The sequence below is a fragment of the Phalacrocorax aristotelis genome, chromosome 6 (genome assembly GCF_949628215.1).
Source record: "Phalacrocorax aristotelis chromosome 6, bGulAri2.1, whole genome shotgun sequence".
In the NCBI taxonomy this organism is placed as follows: domain Eukaryota; kingdom Metazoa; phylum Chordata; class Aves; order Suliformes; family Phalacrocoracidae; genus Phalacrocorax; species Phalacrocorax aristotelis.
In genome coordinates, this window is record NC_134281.1 from 25,070,419 (window position 1) to 25,095,921 (window position 25,503).

The 25,503-nt window shown below is 37.9% G+C and overlaps 1 protein-coding gene across 2 annotated transcripts in view; it reads left to right on the top strand.

The window, feature by feature from the left end:
- The window catches only part of IQSEC1 (IQ motif and Sec7 domain ArfGEF 1), a 196,832-nt gene that overhangs the window by 52,002 nt on the left and 119,327 nt on the right, over window positions 1–25,503 (top strand). The window contains exon 1 of one of the 2 annotated variants that reach the window (XM_075096696.1): window positions 3,807–3,981. The exons of the other annotated variant lie outside the window; for it this stretch is intronic. Coding sequence (XP_074952797.1) covers window positions 3,914–3,981 — 68 coding nt within the window. The 5' untranslated portion in view covers window positions 3,807–3,913. Of the gene's footprint in view, window positions 1–3,806; window positions 3,982–25,503 lie in introns of those variants that run through there. 2 annotated transcript variants of the gene reach the window in all.

Genomic DNA, 25,503 nt, shown 5'->3' on the forward strand with positions numbered 1-25,503 from the left:
GTTTCAGGTTGTCTTGGTGCAAACTCACCTGCATCAGCAGTTTCAGCCAGTGCTCCAGACTGCAGATCAGAGCAGCTGGGTAGTAGACAGTCCTTTATGTTTCTTTGTAATAGGCAGCAATAGCCTGTCAGCAAGGCAGGGATAGCTCAGAGTGGATGCGTCTTCAGTTGGCTCAATTATTTGCTCAGTTCACATAAGCCACTTGAAATTGCTGATATCATAGTGTCATCTTCGAATTAGTGACTGTGGCTCTTTGAGTTAAAGGTTTCTTCCTAAAAAAGACGCAAAATATTTTATAAAACTGAGAATTTCTGTAATTCTGTGAATTACTGTTTTACAGACAGTGAAATGCAGCTCCAAGAGGCCTGGTCTGTCCACCCAATATAGAAACGTGGAAATAAACTGGGGTAAAACTGAAGAACGATGTGACCTGATGCAGGGGGTGGCACTTCATGACTGTTCCTATTAATACATCCACTGAAAATAAAACAGTCACTCAGTGCCCTAAAAAGACATAATGATGCTGGGTTTGGAAAAGCCAGTATACTGAAGTGGGAAGAAATTCTGGAAGGAGGTAGAACTTCTTGCACGTTCCTGTTGCAAGTTGGCAGCGTTGAAGACAGCTTGTCATACGTGAACATTAGCGGGACACTGTTGTGGGTCCAGACAGAGCGGTGCTGACATGGCTACTGACAGGGAGAGTTGTGCTGTAGATGCTTGCAAGCGGATCATATCTAACACAGATTTCCAGGGAGTAAAATGGGAGAAAAAAACCCTAGCAAACTAAGTATGTCTGTTTGGGGAGTTCTGCCTCATACAGAGCGTAGTCCCACATGCGGTGTGACTGGGTGGATGCAATGATGTCCTGTGAATGGAATCTGTTTTTCAAGGGGAAGAGATAACTGAAGTTTTCATTGCCACACCCAAAGAGGAATAATAATAAACCAGCCAGGCAGCAACTGTCTCCAAAGAGCCCTTGTTACCAGCCCACAGTCTCTGCGTTGGCTGGGTTTTCTTGGCCAAACCTATGAGTGTGGGGGAAGATTGTCACTAGAATCATTACAATAGATTATGATTGATGTGCAAAATGGAAAATCCCTGTCAAAGACAGACACGATGCCAAATGGCCCCTGTAGTGCTGGGGCTCATCTTTACTTGTCATACAGTGAAAGCAAACAAGGCATCAAAAAAGTGAAATAATTTGATATGCTAATCTGTGCCTTGTTTCAGGCATAGTAATGTCACTGTGAACAAAGAGGAAGAAAGTAAACAGCTAAGACAAAAGGGACGTGCTGTCTTATTGCTGCTGGAGAAGTTCCTCTATTTCTGAATAAGATTTTTCTTAATAGTAAGAAATATTTCATCAGTCAGTTTCCTCTTGGATATCCATTCTGTTACCTCCTTGGTAATCATATTACGAAGGAGCTGTTTTTAGAAAAGGCAGCCCATCATGAGAGACAGAATTAGCTTTAGGTTTTGATTAATTACCAGTTCTTCACATCTGTGTATGCACAGAAATCATCAGCTATTATCTGATGCTATTAGCACCCATGCTTGGTCAAACCTAACATTGTTCTCCCTGCCCTCCTGAAGCTTTACAGGAGGCTTTTAGGTTTAAGCCTACCTCTCCAATATCATTTCAAGGAGCATATCACAGCAATCTGTTCTTCGTATTTACATCAGAACAAATAGCATTTATTTACATCCAAGATTTAGTCACAGAACTGAAATACTACAGTCATATTAACTCATGATGTGATTTGCATGGTATTCAGCATTTTCCAGATGTATATTATTTTGTCTTTGCAGTTTGTCTGTCTATATTCCAAATTTGGGCCTGCTGTTCCCTAGAGAATTAATGGTTACTTAGTCGAGCGCTACCTTGGTTTTCCCAGGGAATTAGTGGACAAACACAGTTCATCAGAACAGGAGCTGAAATACTTTCTACACTATTTCATAAATAGTCTCCTTACCGTGGTAAATGCCATGGCAATGATTTAATGAACAAAACAAAAAGCAACAACCCACACAAAAACCACCCCACAGCTTCTCACTTCTGTCCTATGATGCTATCACATGTAATTTTAATCCATTTGGTCACTGGTTGTGAACAAATTTTAGAAACATGGATGAAAAAGGTGATAAAAATACTCTTCTCTTGTAGATCTCATCCACCTTAATCTATCTTTAGAAAGAGATAAAAATACACTTCCTCCAGATGGTGGTAATATCAAAATATTGCAACTGAAAGTGAATGAAGGAATGTATAATCTAAATACATCCATTACACTGAAGCCTGAAGCGTAAGCTCAAAGAGATGTAGTTGACACAGCTGAGCATGCTGTTTGATACCTTTATACTACACAGAAAATAACCTACTAGGTTTATACTCTGTATAGAATGAGCTTATTTAAGCTAAACGAAATATTTCAAGTGTACACCATACAGAAATCAGAAAATATGTCTTGTAGGCACTTCATCTCTCGAATTTGCAAATTAATGCACAGGGTTCAGCTGGTCTGCCTGAACTTACGTAGCTTTTTCCATCATTGAAATGTATTTCAATGATTACGTTAAGAACAGATGTATAAGTTTTCTAAAGTAATTTGTCTTCATTAAACCTGCTGATTTAAAATGTACAACATGCTGTGGAACTCATTCTGACTTGTTTTATGAGCCATCAATAGCTTGCTCCAGGAACAGTTGTCAGAAAACCCCTGAAACAGAATATATTTCAGAATAGTAGTGACGGTTTCAAGACCCTAGCTAAAATGGTCTTATACAAAATGAAGTTGTGCAACAGAAAACAGACATTTAATCATAAAAGTGTACTGTTCTATGAAGAAGTAGCAGGAACTTAGTTTCTTGCTTAATTTTATAATATAAACGTGTATCTAATGTCTTTGATCCAGAAGAGCCCCTGATAATGGTGCTGCTGACCTCTTTGTAGAGAAGAAATTGTGGTCTAGTGGGCTGAGCGAAGGCTTAAGAAGTTTTAATCTGTCGTAGCAACAACACTAACTCTCAGGGTGGTCTTGGAGAAACCAGGGCAGAATTTAAGAATTTAAGGGCCTGTCCTTCAGTTAAAAAGATTAACGATATTTACATCAACAGTAATAATACTTTTCTCTAAGGTTGATTCCATGTGAGTATGTGTTGAGGCTTAAATTCTATTCAAACTTTTGGCAATAAATGGTGTGTGTTTAAACTTATTCAGCACAGTAAGAGAATTCCTTAGACATAATTAATACATTGGGGTTTGGTTTTGTTTTGTGTTTTTTAATCAGATCTTGCCATTTTATTTTTGATGTAATTTATAGGCTAGGTGTCATAGCTGATATTCACTATTGAAAGTCTTAACTTTGTATTCAAATGCACCTTTGGAAAGTGACTCATTATTTTTTTTGGCACTAGAAGTTTATTACAGTACACAAGAAATTTTGCAAACAGTTGAGAGTTTATTCAGCCTAAACCATTTGATTTAGTGTGTATTTGGTAAGCATTTACAGTTCTCATAAGTGATTTTACTAGGGTCATGTTACTGGACTGTTTTTCTGAAGTGAAATAAATTAGAATAACCTCTCATAGGTGCTGCATAGGTAGGTTTTTTTGTACTTGACAACTTGGAGCAATATTATATGTAGCTTTCTGGACAGCCTCTAATAATCTCTTCTGGCTTGCAAATAATGTAAACAAGGAGTCTTGTAAATCATGAAGAAAGAAGTAACCCGAGACTTCAGATGAGAAAGCTGGCTTCTCTGAGTTCATTTGAGTGGAGGTCGGAGGAATCACTTGGAAATCGTGAATCAGTGCTTTGGCTGCTGCATGAACCTTGAACTAACTTTGTCGTGTGTTGCTAAACTTACTTGTTCCTTGGAATCTTTTTCACTTTGCAAACACATCAGAGAAGGTCATGAAGGGAGATGGTAGTGCAATGTGGAATCTGATGTGGAAATACTGCATTTCTGTCAGGACGATCAGGTACGGTAGGAATACAAAGAACTTTATTTTGTGTTAAGTCTGAAAACTGCATGCGTTAATCATCTGTCCTACTACTTGTATTCTTTCACCCTGCATAGTTAACTCTTTAGCCTAATAATAATCTCAGACTAGATTCTTACTTTATACTAAAGCTGTGAAAAGAAAAATTACAGGGTTATTGCAAAAAATCTTCAAGGAAAGTGGAGTTTTTGTGATTTCAGAGTCTTGGAAATAGCTCTGTCTCATTTATAAGCAGGCACAAGTTGTAATATGAAAGAAACCTTATTTTCATTAATACTTGCCTATCGTCATCTATTTATCATATCTTGCAAACCCAGAGATACAGCATGTGTTCTTAACATACTACAAGCATCATTTGCTTCAGACAAAGGGGAAGGGGGCAGAAAAGTGGCTTATATGGCAGAAAGAACTCTGAAGTTTCAAATGTCTCTAAGCTAGTGTAGAGCTACAATCTTACCTGTGTATATTATGTGAAAATGCAGCCGACTTAAATAAGATGACAGGCTGTGGCTGCTGTGCATTGCTGGGCACATTCTTTGTGTGGTTTGTGTTTGACATGCTGTGTGCTTCCTGCCAAGAGCAGTTGCTGTGGATTCCAGTAGAGTTTATTCCAGGAATGGAGCTATTAAGCGAGACGCCTTGTGATTGTGCGTTGTCACAGCAATTTTATATGTTTAAAAATAGCTAGCCATTTTCATGCTATAGTTTCTTCATGTTACATGGTTGTATGATTTGAATGGTATGTTTTGTCATGCAAGCTTCCGTTGAGAAATCGCATAGTCTGAGTAATTACTGCATTTCACTCTGCATAATTATTCTGTGCTGAGGAAATAGTTTAGAGAACTTTCATTACAACCAGAATGAGACTGTGGAGAGCTTTTTATCATCAGGATACCGAAATAAAGCTAAAAAGTCCCTTAGTTCCCAGCAGACAGTGAATCAATATAATAGAAACTGGAAATAATCCCTGAGAGAGGATTTGATTAAGATAAAAGTCATTTTATTTATGATCTGGATTTAGAACCAGAAGCAGAGGGAAAGCCTAAAACAAACTGGATCAGTGCTTAAATCCAGAGAAACAGTCTTTACAGCACAGATGTTCATCCTGAGCTCAGTACTGCTGGAAATGTCTGAGAAAAGTCCTGTCCAAAACTCTGAAGTTATAAAGGTGTAGGTCCATGCTAAGACTAAGATTCAAAGGTCTTCCAGAGCACTTGGGTGTGGCTATTTTTCTGAAGTTTAACGTGCAAGTTGGACTCGCCTGTAGACAGCCACTTCTTTCTGTTATCAATGACCTTATTTTACTGCTCAGAATACATAGGTTGAATATTAGCTTAGTTGCTTATGGTGGGGCCTGTTTATAGAGCAGCTTGCTGGTGCTCTCAGCTAGCATAATCTGAAGTAACATTCCTCTTTATTACAGCACTATGAGTATTTCAATTAATGTTGGTTGTTTTAACAGATATCTTTGGCAGTGACGCCGATGGGTTTGAGAGCATTACAAAAATATTTTTTCCTTTGTGGAAAATGGTCTCTACTACCTTAATTTGCTTTTCTGATATCCTTTAGAAATCCTGAAACTCTCTCTGCATTTTGGAAGGCTTCAGTAATCATTCTGGCTTATGTTCTTATCTATCAAGTATGAGGCTATACCAGTCTTTCTCCCTCTCTGCCTCCTCCCATTTCTGGGAAACTATGAAGCCCATGCAGCCCCTGCTGGAGGTTTCAGGCAGCCTCAATGTACTTTATACCAGTAGAGTGAGTTTGTTTTCTCCCTTGGTGTGTAACCTGCCCTGGTAAAAGCATTTCTACACACCCTTGGTGCCGCTGCGCTGAACAGCAGTGTATTGCATTGGCTACACTGGACCAGGTGTACTACAGCTCCTTACATATGTGCAAGGCTGGAATGGGGGGCTTTTATGCTTCACTGAGAAAACAGTCCAACTCAAAAAGAAAATTATTATTAATTGGGGTTTAGGACTGGTCTTGTTTCCACTGGACTTCAACAGCTTTTAAAAAAAAAAACAAAATTACTGAGTCGCTGTCTGTTTTAATTAGACCGTGTGGCTTGGGGGCAGAGAGATCGTCTACATCCATGTATATGTTTAAGTTTACACGACTAGACCTTAAAATCATAGGGTCATGCCTGTTAGTGAGGTGAAATACACATGTAGTACTAGAAGAAAATGCAGTGGTTTGATTTTTTTTGCACGAGGGAGCTTTAGGCAATGTTGGAATGAGCCCTAGGGGAGAGGAGGACGATGTAACGTGGAAATATACTACACTATCTAAATGATGTCTTTTTTTTCTCCTTTGGGATGTTGGCCTACTCCTAGAGCAAAATTGCAAAAACTATGAAGGTGAAGGGATTTCTTCACTAATGTACAAAAGCTGAGCTTGTGGCACTTAACATGAAACTTCTGTCCTTTCAAAGAGCTCAGTTCTCTGAGCCAATGTGAAGCCTACGATATTACCTAGTTATCTCCATTAGGAGAGGCAGGGTCTACAACCCCAAAATGTAGAACAAGCAGTGGGGTGACCCTTGAGCCCTGGGACGGTGCCCACCTGGAGCCAGTGTTCCCAGGTAGCTGGGGGAGAGCTGTCATTCCTGTCCAGTTTGCTCTGCGTTTCCACCTTACAGGATACAGGATCATTATCCTCTTCCCTTGGCCAGACCAATCTTCCTCAAGGCCAGCAGTTACTTGTGCCACACCTGATATTTTTCACTCTTCTTGGTGAGAGAAGTCATTACCTGCACAAGAGGTGTTCAGGTGTTCCTGCTCAGAGCACTGCAAATTGTTTCCAATATTTCTGAAAAGGGGGATGATGGTGTTTGTCACCAGCGCTATTCCTGGGTGAGGGGCAGAGCAGTATTGCGGGCTGTGCTGTCACCGCAGCCTCCACTTGAGCCACTTGCCCTTCTCACTGAACACATTGCTGTCCCAGTGTGTGTGCAGAGGGCAAACAGTGCCCCTCGCACTCCTCTGAAGTTCAGTGTGAGGGGATATCATGCTAAGTAACGATGGTTTCCTCTGCTGCTGAATCTCTACTTGTGATGATATTTGCAGGTGGAAAACTCTTCCAAAATCAGAGTTGGCAAAGCATGAAAGCAGAACTGGGGTTAAACATCAGTAGACATTTACTTCTGTTAAAATTGCATTTTAGTAACCCACCATAGATGGGGGATAGGCAAATATATAATTAGGAAACTGTCAACATATTCAGATTAGCTATTGTATTTATAGGGTCATGTCAGTGTTAAACCAGAGGAACGTGTGTTATATAAAGATGGGGAGCAGATCAGCTGCGTGCTGAATTACTTGTTCCCTCGGTAATGTGCTATATGCCAGCCAGTCTGTAAGGATGGGGTTAGTGGTTAGAGGAGCAGACTGGAGCCATCTGAATCAGCAGATCCACAGCCCACAGAGAATAAATTAAAGGGTTTATAATAATGTAATGCATAGTTTTCGGCTTGCATCTTAAAGTTCCATTTGCAAGTAATGGAGGAAAACAGCCAACAGTTAGTTCTTAGTGCTCTACACATCTGGAAAAAAGTAAGAATTAGTCCTCAATATGAGTTGTCATGGAGTTTCTTCAGTTATTTTCCTTCTGCTGCAAACATTTTCCACCTTGCTTTAGTCATACTTTATTTTTAGTTGTCTGCTTTGGGTTTTCTTATGAAGACTGACAGAACAGTGCTGTGTTTTCATCAATTTAAAATAACACCCTGGTAAGTGAAAGGGTGTTCATTGGGCTTTAATTGCATTTTGGGCAGCATGAGCTACTGTGGCTGCATAGGGGAGGGGCAGTCAGGGAAGTTCAGAGCACTTATAGGCAGTTCGGTGTATCTCGTGTAGGGGTGTATTCATAAATGTTCTGAGTATCCACACTGCATCATGAAAGCACAAACTACTCTAAATACTAATGCGTTAAACAGGAGTCAATGTAAAGGAATAATACAATGAATATGTTTGTCCACTTTCATGTTCAGTGGTGTTATTGCCCCCATACATTATTGCAGCTCCTTGTTCCTGCTTCCAGACTGTCCATGCACGGTGCCAGCACAGGCATTGTACAGCCATGCAGAAAAGTCATTGGGAGAAAAAGGGGTGGTTTTCCATCCAGGTGGTTGCAGTGGTTGGGTTCACCACAAGGCCCCACAAAAAAGTTTGTGTTCGCATTGGGCAAGGGAGTATAGCAAGCAGTGGTGGGAGAGTAGGGGGACACAGTGCTTACCTTATGGGAGATAGTATGGGCTGAAGAAACAGGACTAAAAGCCAAGGCTAGAGATAGTTTGCTCTGTAGTTCATTTGCAAGTATCAGCAGTGTTCTTTTCTTTTGGCTATTAAACTGTCACATGTAACCAATGATAATGGGGTATATAATCAGATATTTAATGTATGCATTTCAGAATACCCACCTCAGATATTCCTCCTGATACCTACAAGGTTAATGTTAGTGAAGCTTATCTCAGAAAAGGAGAATATATGTTATATACTGTTACAGTAGTAAGCAATAGAGTTGTCACCTTTCGTCGAGATCAGACATTAACAAAGTGATTTTCCTATTGCTGTTTTATGGATTAAACACTAACAAGAATTACTAAAAATGCAAATTCACTTCTAAGATTTAAATAAATATATATATCTTCCATGTTGACTCCTTATTTCCAGAATGTGTTTATTTTTGTATTCAGTTTGTATGTGTTTGTGTCATCTGCAAAATGCTGCACTTGAGAAGCTACAAGACAAAACTGAACGCAAGTCATCTTTAGTGGTCTAGATGCTTTAATCCTCATATAGTGCATAGCTTTCTGTAGCCATTAGTCTTGTGTTTTAATATAGCACAACTAATTTTCCTAGTGCAAACCTTCCTTTGGGTTAACAGGTCTCTTCAGCATGACAGTGCCTATAGCCACACAGCACTTAATGAAATTTTAATAAGCTCTTGATGCCAGTATAGCAAATCATTGTGAGGTTAGGATGAAGTTGATATCTTTAGAATTCTGTGTTAGGAGTGTGTGAATGTGTCCTGTGCATTTTGCATAGTAAAATACAATATCCGGGTAAAGTGTACTGTGTTTCTCCTATTGGCTCTGGGCTATGCATAGGAGTCTGGAGAGGAAGTCATTATGGCTTTATTTAGTCATTATTCCTCTCAGCTCAGTTGCTTTACCTAAAGCAGATTTGTTCAAGGGGTGAATTTCCACATTGCTTTGGTTTTGGTTTGGATTGATTTTTTTTAAACTCATTTAACTGTCTTTAAATATTGCTTCTGTTCAGCTAGGGTGTATCTGCATTTACATGGCTGGATTATTTCAATCTGATTGTTAAGGCAAAGTCGTGGTTTGTGATTTAAGTTAAGGAAGGGCACTGAGCTTAAACAGGTCATAGGTACCAGATCTGTTAGAGCAGAGGAACAGAACCTCATCAGCTCCTTTTGCCTTTTTTTTTTTTGTGGTGAGTGCTCATTAAAATGCTTCTACTTATTATTTTCATGTGCTCTTTTTGTCTTGTGCCATGCTGTCTTTGTTTTTGTCCACCGCTTGCTATATTATTGCTAAAAGCTAAAAACGTATAAGTAGGGGCTGCTAGAGATAGTAGGTGATTTCAGTTGAATCCTTGTTTGAGTTTTAGTGTAAAAACGACCACAGAAGCTGCAATATTTCTACATAATTAAGCCTTTCTTCATACAGAAAACTCACAGGTGAGTGTTAGCTGCCTTGGACGCACACATCCAGCAGCAGTGCTCCTTGCTTGTGTGTTTTTCTGTGCAAGGTCAAGGTACCTTATGAACTTAAAGACTGTGTGTTTTTTAAGAACAGTCAAATAATTGCAGAATGTGGAAGTGATGGACGAGTGTGAAGGCTAGTTTTAGTCACTGCCACATCAGTTTTATTCTAAAAGTTTTGTTCTTTTATGTCAAGGCTGACTATACCGAGCTGTTCCGTTATAAAAGGATCTGAAGCCAGCTTAGCTAATTCGCTAAAAATTGAATCAACTTCTAGCCCTCTTCTGAGTTTTTGAGTCTTTGCATTAAACAGTTGCATCAGTGTTTAGCTCAAACCTTTAGTCCGGGCTCAGAGCAGCCCTGGGTTTAAACTATGCCAAAGCTCTGTCCGTTCACAATACAGGGTATAATGATATGCATTGAAACCGTAGAAGGCAGAAACCTAATCCAAGGCAGTCTAGAGAAATTAACAGACCGTTTTATTATTTATTTACGCAGACCTTTCCAAAGAACTTGTTGATGCAGAACCATAGGTCATTGATCTGGTAAAATTGTTTGTCTAGTGATGGGGGAGTTAAATTATATTTAAGATAGCTTTTTGTATTTTAATGCTTGCTGTAGGTGATGCACATGGTAAAAATGTATGTTGTAATTTTCAGAGCAGATTTACTGTTTGAGGTTTATAATAATTCCACTGCTAGTCCTATTTCTCAATGTCTTCTCAGATCTACCTAGAAACGGGCATTTAGGATTTCTTTTGAAAGGAGATGCTTCTGTTGTTGTTCTTTACTCAGTTGCTTGGTTTGTATTTGTTATATTTTAAGAACTCCTGAAGCAGCCTTTCAGCTTGTGTCTTTAAGCTTTGAACATATAGACAAGAAACAAATTACATGGAAGTGTTACCTGCTCTTCAGTTTGAATAGGATTATCTTCTAGTGGACTGTAAAATAAATTAGGTAGTAAGAAAAAAAAACTCTGAGTTTATCTGGTTTGAAGAGGATCATGCATTTTCCAGGAGGACTCAGGTGACGTTTTAGTAATTGGTGAGTACTGACCAATTTAATGGTTATGAATCATGTGATTAACATCAGTGAATACTGTGAATTGATCACAGTATGAAAAGCACAGTATGTGAACATATTTTAATGAAAAAGACTTCTGCTTAGATGCCTGGTAAAGGTTTTATTCCTTTTCTAATAGGAATTAATTTTGCTATACAAGTGTAATTTTTAATTCTTGATATGTTTTTTGAATACTATGTAAATAATCTTTTGCTGTTATTCATGCAGTATCTGCCTATTAATCTTTACCAATAATCATAAAACCGGCAAGAATTTATGCAGTAAGCAAAGTGTCCTGCGTTCAGTCATCTTTTAGCAGGAAACAATAAATTCATTTGTAGAATTAACTGCCTGACAGGTAACAGTGACTTAAGTGGGGGTGATGGCAGAACTGCTTAATTAGGAGAGTTTAGGGTCTCATGACAACAGCAGTTACAGGCAAATTAAAAAAAAAAAATTAAAGCTCATCACCTACATGTTTACTTCAGACTCTCTGACTTGTTAATGAAACTTAAGCAAAACTTGAGGTAGGCAAGGCATGATTGCCTGACCTGCTATGTTTGTGGAGCATTTCCACACTGAGCATACTGGGGTGTAAACCTGCATGCTGCAAAGTGATCAATTAAAAATTAAATATGCTTGAGTTATTCACACCTGCATTGAACTTCTGGAGAGGTCTCAGCAGCATGCATGGCATTTTGCATTTAATGAATTCTCATTAGTTTGTTATATCAGAGTAATGAATAGTATTCTTTCATATCATCAGGGTGCTGCTTTCATGCTCTAATGGGGCCTGTTTTGTATAGGGAGCAACACCGTGACTGTAAATTACGCAGGAGGAATTTCCACCCTGACATGAGGCATTTCTGGTTCAGCTCTCCTGAAAGTTATTTGTTGTCACATAATTGTTTTTCTAATATGGAACTCTTCTTGGACACAATTGTTCACTATATGATCTTAGGGAGTAGGTTATGTTCACATCTGCGGTTCTGTCACCATTTGCTTTTCTGAGTATAACTTCACATTATTTGGATATCAAGAAATGCGGTATTTCAGAGGAGATCCTTGATAAAAGCATCCCAACACTTATCCTGCTGAATTAAGGTGGCATGAGCTACTATGACCGTGTAGTACCTGTGATGTCTGTTCTGTGTTGTCTGCCGGTTGGCCGAGTATTGTACATAAAGCAAAACTAGTATGACAACTCACTTGTCTGAGAAACTGAGCCACTCTCTGTGCTCCATTATATGGTTAGCGTTAGCTGCATGTGCTGCCACTTCCTTGACAAGAAGCATTTCGCTGTGACCTCTGGAAGAGATCTGATAGTATTATTTCACCTGCAGCCTGTATGGTTTTTGTGTTAAGGCAAGAGATATTTCCAAAAATCAGAGCAGGTTGTGATAGCTCTGTCAAAAAAGTAGAATGTGAAGCCAGTGCAGGCTATTGCAAAGGGAAATATGACCTTTTTGTTGCTTGGGAACCTTCAGAATATATTATGAGTCTTATGGATAATACATTTTTCTGTTAAAAGGTCAGTGGTGTTGCAATCTCAGCCATGAATTTCTGTCCTTATATACGTAATCATCTGTTGCCCACAAGCCTTTGAAGAGGATCTCTTTGGCTCAAGTTTTCGGAACATTTGTTCCACCTCTGACTTATAAATGACTCTTTGGCCACTTCTCCCTCAGTAGGTGGCAGGGGGCAAGTGTGTGCCTGTGGTCAGTCCTTTCTCAGCAGGAAGGTGTTCATTGACCACCTTTCAGAAGTCCAGCTGGGAAGTGCACCCAGTCCCCAGATGCTGCAGCTAGATGCAGTAGAGCATCCGGGAAATTTCAGAGAAAGTTGCAGGAAGGAGATGCTGAGCTTCTGATGCCTCCTGGAAGATAAAAGGCACGTTTGTTCTTTTGCCTTGGATCCTCTTATCTAAGAGTGAGTCTTGCTTGCCTTTGGAAGAAGTGGATAGAAATAATAGCTATTCTTGGCAGATATAGTTATAAAAAAGCTTTATAAAAAGCTGCAAAACCAGCTTCAATGTTGTTATTGTTGGGTTTATTATGTTCCTAAGGAAATGGAAGCTGATTTAACAGAAGTTTGAGATCCAAATTAGCAGTTACCATTTGCTAAATTGCATATTTTTAATCTTAGGCATTCAGCGTAGATTTAAAGCTCAGGTGTAATTGTTGGATGTCCACAAAATGCCTGCAGGCCTGCATACTGCTAAATAGGAATTCTGCATAGGTAGAATTCTGCATAGCAGATGTTTGTATGGCCTAATTCCCTTTTGTGTTTAAATCAGGAAGGATGAACTATTCCACCAAACCAATGAAACGGGCAGATTGATCTTTTCAATAGCTGCTTATCTATCTGAAATCATCTTTTGATATTTCAAAATAAGTGAAAACTAGACATTATGAGAAACATACTTCTAAAATCTGACTATTTAGGAGAGCTTAATCTGAATGGCTATAGGCACACAGCTCTGAATTTAAGTACTTTTCCACAAATAGCAATACTCGAGGCTTCTGTCCTGCAGTGTGCTCAGCTGTGTGATTTTTTCTGAACAAGTATACAAAAACCTGATGATAGAATTTCAGTGTCTGTATATTTCCAAGTTAATGTAACAAACACTTGTGGAGGAAAGGGGCTGGTGGGTTGAAGATAAATACTTGAATTCTTTCCAAATGGCCAGTGTTAATTCTTTAAAAGCAAACACATGGAAAAGAACCTGAACATTAAAGGCAACCTCTTGAAAAACTTGTCCCAAGTTGTTTATCCTTTTTCAGGCTCTGAAACCACTGCATTCTACTGGTTATTCCACCTGCATATTCTAAGTACTTGAGCAGATTTGTTACTCAGATTATTGAGTCTTGTACAGTAGCTCATACCCATACCTTGTGAGACTATTCCATTTAGTGCCTGTCTTGGAGGGACACGCATAGTTTTGGTGTAAGAATGGGGTGGAGAGTGAGAAATTATACTGAAAGGGGTGTAAATGATAGTTCATAAGTACTTTTTGTGTCGATGCTGTGCTAGCCTGTTTCCTTTCATCTGATTGTCCTGACACATTGGTTTTGTCAGTGTAGCAATCCGTTATGCTGCATGGTGATAGATAAGGAAAAGAATCCATGGTAAAAATAGGCTGCCAGAAAAATGGGTCAGGACTAATGGGTTGGCATGATCAAGGCTTCTTACAACATTGTCACTTCTGGAGGAAATGTTCAGCAAACAAAAGCATAACCATGCTGGCAGGGCTATTTCCTCCAAAACAGTGAAGCAATGAAGCTTTTAAAGAAACTGAGAGTGGAGTCCCCTAAAGCATATGTGCCATTTCAAAGCGAAGATGGAGATGGCTGTTCATGGAAAGATATCCAAAGTGAAAATCATTCAGTTCCTGAAAGACACACAGATCTTATTAATAAAAGTCCCCAGTACTATTAAGAGAGGACTCAAGTGTTAAACAGCAGCAGTAGCAGGCATATGGCTATTCAGCAGCTTCTTTAAATCAAAAACCAAAACCGAACAAACAAAAACCATACAGAAAAAAATCTTGCACAAGTTATTTCTGTATCTGATACTCTGTATTTCATAGTATGTATTCAACTGTTATATAAGCTTACTGGCTTAATAGTGTTTTGTATCAATATTTGACTATTTCCTCAGACTTTAAAGAAAAGGCAATATACTTGGCACTTAGGAGCTTTATGGCAAGCTCTGAGCCCACTGGGAAAGCTACATGAGTGGTCAATATGGTAAAGCTGTTTTGAGGGGGGGAAGATGCTTGGTTTGTATTTGTAAATATACTGAAGGGATGCTGGTTGGTTTGGTGGTTTTGGTAATCGAATAATTTAGTCAGTCATGTTAGGATACCCTAGAGAGGAGGACTAAGAAAGCTCTCAGAACAGGGACTCCTAAAGCCTTAACACAACTCATTATTTTATAGAAATTGTCATCTGTGTGTTGGTGACTGTAAATGGTCTGAAGGCATATAGTATCCTGGACTATCTGATTTTCTGAAGTAGTAATTCTGTATAGCTTATAGTAGCAGAAAGCTGAATTTTCTAAAATCAAAATAATTTCAGGAGGAGAGAAGAAACCTTTCATTACTTTCTTATACTTTTAGGGAATGAAAAAGGACTGCTAAAACACTTCCCTCCTTTTATGTCTAACCTTTCAAGAGACATATTTTTGCGAGGTGATGACCTGCTATCTGTTGGTGCCTGCATAGAACCATTAGCTCACTGGGGCTATTCTGTCTTTGATTTTCTAAATGGTGAGGTCAGGTACATGGTCTTTGCCTCCTTCATACCAGTGGCTAATGATGCTATTAATAAGAGGACTTGTGTACCTAATTTTCCATCAAAGAAATAAAAAAATATGTATATGTCCTTAGGGTACTGGTACGCGTATGTGTCTAAAACAGATGAGACTGGTAAGAAAACAAGAGATGGTAGTCTCAGCCTTTTCCATATCTGTCTGTAATTTTTCATGTCTATCAAAGCACAGAAGATGGATTTCACTGTATCTAAATATGCTGAGAGGGAAGGGAGAAAAACATTTTGTCAAAGTGATTGGTGTTCATAAAAAAGGAAGATGAACTTTGCACGATGCTTTAAAAAATTTAAAATCTGGCCCCAATGTGTGCTATTCATTCATTCTTCATAACTTTCCTTTCAAAAAGCTTTTAAAACTCCAAAGCACAGCTCTAGGATGCACTTTGGGTTGTGAAATTATCTTTGCAGACCTTGGAATTTTTTTCCAATGGTAATTTCAGAGCTCATATGTCAACAAATCAGTGTATGGTATTATCATTTCCCTGTGGACTTCTAAAATCTGTACCTCCAGGGGAAATCTAGGGACCATATGATGTCAGGTCTGAATATATTAATAAGAATGAAACTTAACATTTGTTAAAGATGAAATCCTTTAGTTGGAGAAATATTCTATTCTTCAGAATAAGTGGCGTGTCAGTTTTACATCACATTGACTGGAAGTTTCTGGATATCAGCTAGACTGACAAGCTCTAACCAGCTTTTAAAATACCTGAAATCCTCCTCTTGGCATTAAAACGTACAAACATTTGCTAAAGTAATTACTTTTGTTGAACCAGTCAGCAGTGTGTCTTGGGAATTTGTTGCTGATGAAGACTTTTAAGGCTTTTTTTTTTTCCCTTCCTCAACCTACGTGTCACAAAATAATTCCTTGCAAAGGCTGCAAAAGGCTTAATATAATCAATCCACACACAAATAAATGTACCTACATTAGTTCTTGAATAGAAGGAAGACACTAGAAAATCTCAAACTAAGGTTTATTGTTCTTTGGCAAATATTTTCCAAGTGTTTCCTCCTCTTCAAGCTGGAGATCCTTCTAATTAAACAGCTATGGCAACAAATGCTGTCCAGCTGAGGGTCAGGTATAAAGTTCAAATCCCAGATGGTCGATATCTGTGCATGACTTATCTACCAGATGGGTTCAAATGCTCCACTGGATTTTTGTTCTTTTCTCTCGCCCTTCTAGTATTAAGGCAATTTGTTATATTTCTATCAAATATTTATATTGTTTTTCTATTGACTTTTGCTAAGAATTATTTAGCTAGGAGGAAAATTTCCCTACAGCATATGTTCTAATGCTTGAGAGGTACTTTGTTCAGCATTCCCTTCCTATCAATTTCTACAGTCAGAGTTTCCAAGGGTGGCCTAAAAAAAGAACAGGAATAAAAGGCACACAATCATGGGGGTAAGGAGAGAGAGGTAACATTGTTGGTATTTACTTTTACTGTTTCTGTGGATAGTTAAAGCCTATATGCTTTTACAGGATAATTAGTAGAAAGCTAAAACAATTTTGATGACTACCACTGGTGAAGTACAGGCTGACTGTAAAGCTTATCATCACTGGCAGCTATATAAAAATATAGCAATATAGTGTCTGTCTTTGGATTTATTTTTTATTATATGCTACTATTAAACAGCCTAGGTAATACAAATGGTGATATGTTGATTTAATTGTATATTTTTAAAATTTTAAATACTGTAGCACGAGCTTTCTTGTGGAGGTGAGGACTTAGATTTCTAATTCTTGGTGTTTCTAGCCTTTTTGAGTTTTACAAGGCTACGTGGTAGGAGGTTACAGTTTCTTTTGGTTCAAATTCCAAAAACAGAGTGGTTCAGGGGTTTACATATAAGCAATAAGCAAGACAGAAACAGATTCTAAACTCTAGAAAATATGGCAAGGCAGTCTTTACGGAGCAGAAGCTGAGTATTGCATTCATTACTTTTCTGTAATCTATTTTATATTGCATTAAGTACAAAGGTCAAGCTGGTGGTATTCCCAAACTATGGTTAGTATTCAAAATACCTTTAAAACTTCAGCTTCAAAATCTTAGTTAGATTAGAAACTAAATTAAATGTTTTAGAGAAATGCTGGTTTAGATCTTTGTGTGCATTTGTGTTTGAAGAGTACAGTATTCTTGCTTTTGTCACTAGAAAAACTATATCAAACATGAAAAGGGACATCCCTCACCCTCAAAAAAAAAAAAACCAAAAAAAAAAAACCACACACACAAAAAAAAAAAACCAAAAACACCCAACCAACAACACACACACACACTTTAAAGTTTTAAGCTTTCATAAACCCGGAAGGAAAGCTGAATTTACTCAGCTCAAATGTTCATCCCAGGGTTGTTGGGGTTTGCCAGTACATTTGCAGATGCTCTGTGATAGTCTCTCCATGCTATTTGTATGCTGCACTTGGAATTAGGAGTAAGGATGAATTTTCATTCTGGCAGGTACTGTGATTGCTCTTTTGTTGATTCCATCTCTGAATATATCTGTTCCTTAAATATGGTTCAGATGAATGATAAATGCAATATATAAGGGACTGTCTTGGTACCGTTGAAATTCAGTAGGGAAACTCCCACTAGCTTCAATAAGGATTTCACTTTTGCCCTCAGTGAACTTGGAAAATGTTATCAAGTGTGCCTGATCTTAGTATCCTTAAACTGGTGGCTTTTGAAATAATTCTGCTGTCTGTAAGTTTCAGTTATCTTTATAAATAAATCAAACTTTGGATCTCTTGCTACAATAGCAATAAAATATTTCTTATATGAACTAGTTTGTGAGCTACTCTATTCTGACTGTACAGAACTGGAAAGATACCATTAGAAAGAAACTGCTGTCTGAAGCTTTAGGAATTGATTTGTTAACAGGATGTGCAGAAAAGCCTCTTTATTCTCTACAGTTAACAATTTCTACTCATTTGGTCAATTTTGTGGTGTCTCTTTTCTGCTAATTTTACCATGTCTTTTTTAGCTTTAGATGTTATAGGTGTAGATTGAATTAAATGTGTACAACAACCTGATACTAACCCAGAGAAACATTCCTTTCAGTGATCTTTACAAGGGAAGGCCTTTTCAACTTTTCTTCTGTGCCCTCTTAGCGTGTCTTTATTGCTCAGGGTAGAAATACAGTGATTGCGGTAGACATGTTCTCACAGAAAGCTGCTTAAGCAATTGGGTTTGGGATGCGCTGTATGCCACAGCCAACCTCAAAGCTAAACACTTTAATGAAGAGACAAACCTCATTTTGTGCAATGTTGCTTAGTTGCTTTATGTAGATTTAGGAACTTGAAGCAGACTATGTCAGGCAAGGCAACAATGTCAGTCACTGAAACCATCCTGCTCTAGAGCTCTCTAACAAACAGTCATCTGGGCTTAGAGTATAAAGATCTTAGTAAACACATTAGCATGTCATAAAAAGAATGTGTCTAAAGACGTAATAAATCCAAACTTGGTGTTACAAAATACTATATAAGGTAGGCCACAAAAATAGATGTTTTAGTATGTCTTTAAGTTCTTTTTCAGTATATAGGGGTTCAGCAGTTAAACCTGGGTTTGACATATGATGTACATAGGTAACAAACACTGTTGCTGGATTGTTCCTTCCAGGTATGAGCATGCTGTTCACAATGTCAGTGTACTTTTTAGAAACAGCTCTGCTGTGCATTTCCAAATGCTGCCAGTCAAGTTTCCTCTCCATCCACAAGCTTTCTGTGGATGTGGGCAAACTCCAGTATCTGTCCTAATGTAACTAGTGTCATGGCCAAGCACCTTGCTCAAGCTATAAGCACAGGTGGCTGATAATCTATTTTAATTATAGTTAACATGCTTAATTTCAAAAGTGATGTGAAAGCTGACAGGCAGTTCTAAAGAGCTTTCTACCCTGGCTTCTGAGCCTTTCTGTAGTCATACAGCCTCTAGCTCACAAGCTTTTAAATTTTTACTCACATTTGTCTTTGAAGGAAGAATTTAAAAAAAAAAAAAAAAGAAAAAGTAGCCTAAGCATCAGTGTATTAAGACTTGATAGAGAATGAAATGTGAATAAAAGCCCTTGTACGAGCACTTTGGCTTCTGCTGATCTACAGGGAATTCTTCATGGGTGAGCCTTTAAAGTCTTGTTGGTTTTGTTTGGTGTCCCCCCTGTTTCTCCCTGTCCAACCCATCCCATCCTCCCTGCCCTGTTTTCCCTTTTTTACAAGTAAGCAGCTCCATTTATTTGACATTTTTAGTTGCTTTTACAGTGATCAACCCTGTTATCAGGTGAACAGATCTATGTGCTTTGTTAATATCCTTTCCAAATGGATGTCATACTGAATGTGATCAGCTGGCTGTTCTACAGATGATGCCTCCTGGTTTGGGGGGCTTGGTTAGTTGGTGGTGTTGGTTGGTTGGTTTGTTTGTGGTTTGGGGTTTTTTTGGTGGTTGTTTGTTTGTTTTTTCTTAACTTGGATGTAAAAACAAAAGCCGTGTGTGTTTAACTTTTTGATTGCTTGGAGTACCAGAGGGGACTGACTAGCTGCCTGGGCAGCTGGTAGACCCACTTCATCATTTTAATATAAGCTAAAACCCTGCTCCCACTCGGTGGTCCACATATAGCAATCTGTCTTCACAGGCTAAATTAAAAGCAGTTTTAGCATATGATTAGCAGTATAATAAGACAGTGCAGGGTGTGTGGAGAACAAAGCGTGTAGGAAGGCAAAAGGACATGCATCCTATCATTTTGTGTTCTGTGATTCATAAAGGAACAATCATTTTCTAAAAATTACACCCGTTCAATAGAAAGTGTTCTAAAACGAGATAATTTTTGAGCAACAAAAGATGCTAAACATTAGCCTTTAAGCTGTAGGATTGTATTGGATTTAAGCTTACGCTGTGGCTCCTTCATCCAGTGCCTCACGTGGCTACATTGACTGTGTGAAGGGCTGTAAATGCAGAGTGCCATGAGATAATGCTGCAAGATAAACTTATTTCTTGAATTTGTTTTACTTTTTCTGCTATTTAATAGTATTACTTTTTAACATACACAGTGCCTAAATATGCTTTCATGCTGAAAAAAGACTTCTGGTACTTTGGAACTGAGACATTGAGATAATTGTTTTTTCCAGCACTTGCCATGAACTTGCATAGCTTTTATATCTGTTTTCCTCTTCAAGGTATTCCCCCTTCCTCCTTCAATATTCCCAAGCACATCTTGAGTGTCCAAATAATTGTTTGGAAATTCTGTCAAGGCAGTATTTAAATGTGGCACGTAGAGAAGTTCCTTATTTCCTGCAGCTACAGATGTTTTAAGGATATAGTGTGTGTTGAAAATGCTCATCTTATTGCACAAACTTCATCTAGAGACTGTAGAATGTATAATGTTTAGAGTTTAACGATAAAGCAATTATTGTATGTCCTATGTGATTTCTATGGCTATTAAATTACTTATATTATGGTGAGCAAACTTTCAAAATCTTTATGTAATGAAGTTGCAGATGTTTTGTCGGCAATGGAAACTTGGGGTTCTGATACTCCCCCATCAACTACAGGTCTCTGTTGGGTTTTGGGGTTTGTGTGTCTTTAACAGATTTGGGCTGAAATAAAACAAAAATATTTGGTAGAGCAATACACTAGAGAAGTTGCGTGATTGGGCAGTTGTGGGGTGAATATTGCCAATATGCCAGGCAGGGGGAGTTCTGCTGCTAAGCAGGTTGGTGGGAAATTTAAACTTCTGCCTTTCTACAAGTCTTTAGGATCAGCTACAGGTCCTATCAGTCCTTATAGGAATAGATGCAGTAAACTCAGAGTTGCTGTGTGTTGTGCCAGGTTTCATTCCAGATGTTCCTGGGAGTTTTGTATGATACCAAAGGGCATAAAAATACAGTGTAATATGGTCTGGCTGGGATTCTGCCAAAACCTTCCCCCACCTCCGGGCGTATTCCTGAGGGGAACTCAGGGTAGGGTGTGTTAAGTTGATCTTGCACATGTTGAGAAGCACAGAGAAATACGGCCATTTCTTTATTCCATGTCTCTTCTTAGTCTGTAAACAGATTATCTAAAAGAATTACAACAGTTTCAGGTGGAACTAAACCAGATCAAGGGGCTAACCATAAGTTTAGGTGGTCAGATTGTATTTCCAGCCATGTGATTCAGGCCATTATTCCTATGCTATGATTTAATACTGAATGGAAAGTGTGAAAAAGAAAACCAACCCCAGTACTGGCATCTGGAAGAGGTAATGCAAGCTCGGAACAAGGAAGAAATGGGGAGCTTAAGCCAGAATGAGAGAGGTGTTTGGGGAGGTGTCAAATCTTTTGAGGAATTGAAATTAATCATATTAAGTCCTCAGTCTTTGTTACCGAGTCAAAATGCCCTCCCTTGCCATATACTGCTTTGCAAGATGTAATCTTTTCACTATGCTATGTTGCAGCAAAAACCTAATATGGGTATTTTGGTGGTTTGAAATTAAATAGTATGTTTTCAGATGGCACATAGTTGCATCTGTGTAACAGAAGCCACAAGCAATTATACTGCTTGACAGAGATAAAAATGATTAATTATAGACATTTAGTCAACTGCAGGACTGTGTAGTAGAATTTATTCTGGAAATAGAAAAAAAGTGTATGAAGGTCTGAAAGATATTTGCGCTTTCAATATTGCATACAGCCTATAGTGTAACAATTTAACTGCTCCAGATAATGGAGAGCAGTCTGTGTGTTTATATGTGCACCTGCAAATGTGTGTTTATATGTAACAATACATATAAAACAATATGTAAAAAACTCCAAAAGGAAGTCTTACTGTTTCAAGGTGAGATCAAATTTGTTGAGTTTAATACTTTTATTACCTCCACAGCTAATGAAGTGCAAAGTCTGTATGTCATGCCTGTTCTCAAAGCTGGATATTTGACGTTTACCCTCATATATAACTTAGGCTGAAATTCCTGAGATAGGCTCTAAAAGATACTGCTTTAAGTGAACTTTGATAGGTCTGAGGAGGGCTGAGTTTTGGTTCAGTCCTGTTTCTTGTTAGAAATTTAATGAGTGGGTCAGCTGTTAAAAGAAGATGCTGCAGCATTCGAAGAGAAGATTATTTAACAGGAATATTAAGTGTAAAATGCCACAGCTCAACAGATAATTTAAAGACACAGTCAGCACTACTACTGACAGTACAGTATCCTAGGTGTCCCTGGCTATGGGAATTACTTCTGCTTTTAAACTACAATTTAAGTGCTCTGCTTAACTCCGTGTTCATTTACTTAGGAGATCTTATGAACGTGAAGATTTAGTCCTACAAAGTAATTTTAGTTCTTGAAGTAGATTGTATTTTAATGTGGATATATATGTAAAATTACAAAAACTAAAATTGTACCGCTATATCATGCATTCGCGAGGTCACATGCAAGACAAATATACTTTTTTTAACATACATGCAAAAAATATTAAGATAACCTCTATCAGTAAAATATGTCATGCAACAGTGCAGATGTTCCTAGTTTGCTAGTGGAGAAGTGAATTTGTATTCCAGTGGAAATAAATGCAGTAAAATAAATTATGCTTACAGAGGGATGTTTATGGGAGCAGAAATTACGTTCAGTCAAAACCCCTCAAACATGACCACGCAATCTGTCACACGCCGTACAGGCACAGCAGTCCAGTGCTCGCAGTGAGACTGAAGGTGGTGCCATTTACCCAGTAAAGCCCTCTGAAATGCCCAGGCTAGCAAGTGTACCCAATAACTTTCTCAGTTCTCATTAAGTGATGAAGTTGATGATGAATGCATTTATCAAACTTAAATGATAACAGACTTTGCCATTTTTATTTTGTAAATTTCTTTAAAATTTAGAAGTAGATACTTCACTCTTGTTTCATTTGATCTAAACCTGTCTTGATTTGTCAGGGGTAAGGAGCATTTCATTTCCTCTCACAAAAATGAATAAAAGCTGTGCTTATGTCAAAAAATCAGTCCTATAGTCTTGATTAATCTGAATAGTAATGTGTTAAGATGCTTAAAGTTACAGTCACATGGTTTATAAATGATATTACTTTGTTTAGGAATATAAACTAGGGGTTGTGAATGGTAATTATTAACTTCTGAATAGCAATTACTATGTTCTGATTAAGTAAAAGTCTATGCTCTTCATGGGGCCATTTTGTTATCTTATTAGCTCAGGGTGATGCATGTACCTATAAAAATCTAAGAGCTTACAAATGGAAAAGAGGAAGGTGACTCTGAATACATTATACAAGTAAAAACCTCTTCTGAATGATAAACAAAGCAAAGGAGTGCAAATTTATTTTTACTATTATTACTAAATTATATTATACTATATGTGGATATATAATATATATGTACATATAATATATTATGTGTACATATGTATAGTATACCTAATATAATGCAAATATTTAAATCACTGCTCCTGCAGTTAGGGGCAACATTTTAAATATTAAAATAAAAAGAATTCTAATGGTATTAATTACAGTTGGTAAATTTCTAAATAAGGTCAGAAAAAGTGAATTCAACTTATTTATTGTGGTTTGGAAACAATTAATTCTTACGAAGTAAGAATTTCTCATCTGTGTTTCCAGAAGATAAAGAGCACCTGTCAAAGCAGCATATCTGGATAAATTGTATTCTAATGCTTTTAGAAGAGTTGGCCAACTAATTCTCCCCTACATGTAATATTTAATTATTTTATGGGGCTGGGGAAAACAGACGCCATAACAATGCAAGTTAGTGTAATAACCATGTTTGAGAAGAAAGGAATGGTTTAGACAATTGATAACATGTTACAACTTAACTATGTTATCTTTTGTTTTAAATTGATATGGCACTTATTGACATAAATTGGAACAGACTTGACTTCTCTTTCTAACAGACATTATTTGTGTATTCAAGGTAGTATTGCTTTTTGTGCAGTTGTACATCGTGTGAGTTGTCCAAGACAGTGGTCTCCAAATTTTTTGATTGAGCACCCAATCAGTAAAAACATGTTTGAGCACACACTCCCCATGTATGTATATATATTTGTAAATTGTATACATGTACTATTGAAGTTCTAAGATCATCTTCCCACACCCCAGTGGATCATGATGCAAAACCCCTGGGGTGTGTTCACCCAACTTTGAAGACCACTGGTCTAAGCAACTAGAATCAACAAGCCCTCTTGGTAGATGTAATTCTGATAGTTCTCAAAACATAACTGTAAATTAGAAATATTGCAGAGCAGATGAGTTTAAGTGGAGTCATTGGGATATCACACTACATAAATTTTAATATTCAAGTAAGATAATGCTTGTAATATCTGGAAGTGACAAATACAGGGGCAAAGAGGACAGCTATAGGATAGTTGGATCATTAGAGCACAAGTAAACTATGTGCATATTTTAATACATTTGAATGTAAAGCTGAATGTCTGTAAACTAGGATTGAAGCCCACACTTAGAAAAATGGGGACTCTGTCCCAAGAAATTAGTTCTGTAAAGGTCCAGGGAGTCATGTTGAGTAATCAGCAAATCACTCAGAGGCAAACTAGGCTTTGTTAGAGACAATGTGATCTGATTTGCTCTGAATGTTTTCAGCATTTAGGAAGGCTGAAATAATTTTGGTAGCTTCTAACTTTGGAAACTGCTATGTCTAGGATATGTTTTCAGGTATCAGGACAAATTGCTGATGAGGTTCCTGTTTTCTGTTCTCGTTAGCCAGTTTCATTAACAACTCATTGCACATATTGCAGAATTTTATAGAGGCAGTTAGAGACATGACATACTGTACACATGGGTTTAGAGCACCATGTCATCACTCTACTTGAAACAAATTACTTCATGGCCTTATGATACCCTTACAAGTGAAATCTTAAACTGCACAATAAGCCCTGGCTGAAGCTTTGAGGACAATTTTTCTTTTTTGTAATAATTTCCTCTAGTGACAAATCAAAGACCAAGTTTTACTAACTGTCAAGCTACAACAAATCCATCTAATTAGAATGAATAAAGCGTTTCTAGCTGTAATGAAGATATGCAAATGCCTCAAGAATTCTGACAACTCTTAGTGAAGAGCCTTGTAGTGTACCAGGGCCATGATCCCCTGTGCAATGGAAGATTTTACATTCAAACAGGAGTGTGTTGTTTTAGTCCATCTGAGCATAGACCTGCACATCACAGTTTTGCTTTGGAAGGATGATGTTCTGCACAGACCCTGCAAAGATTTGACCTCAGTGTGTTCTAGATATTTGTGTAAATTAACGTATGCTCCATCAAGTGCCAGATTTGACTCTTGCCTTATATATGCATGCAGAAAGGACTTGGTGCAAGCAGGCAGCATGTGCAAGGTCATTATTTTCTCTTGGTTAATTTTTAAAACTTGTTTTTTTAAACTATGCCCATTAAGCACCTGAGA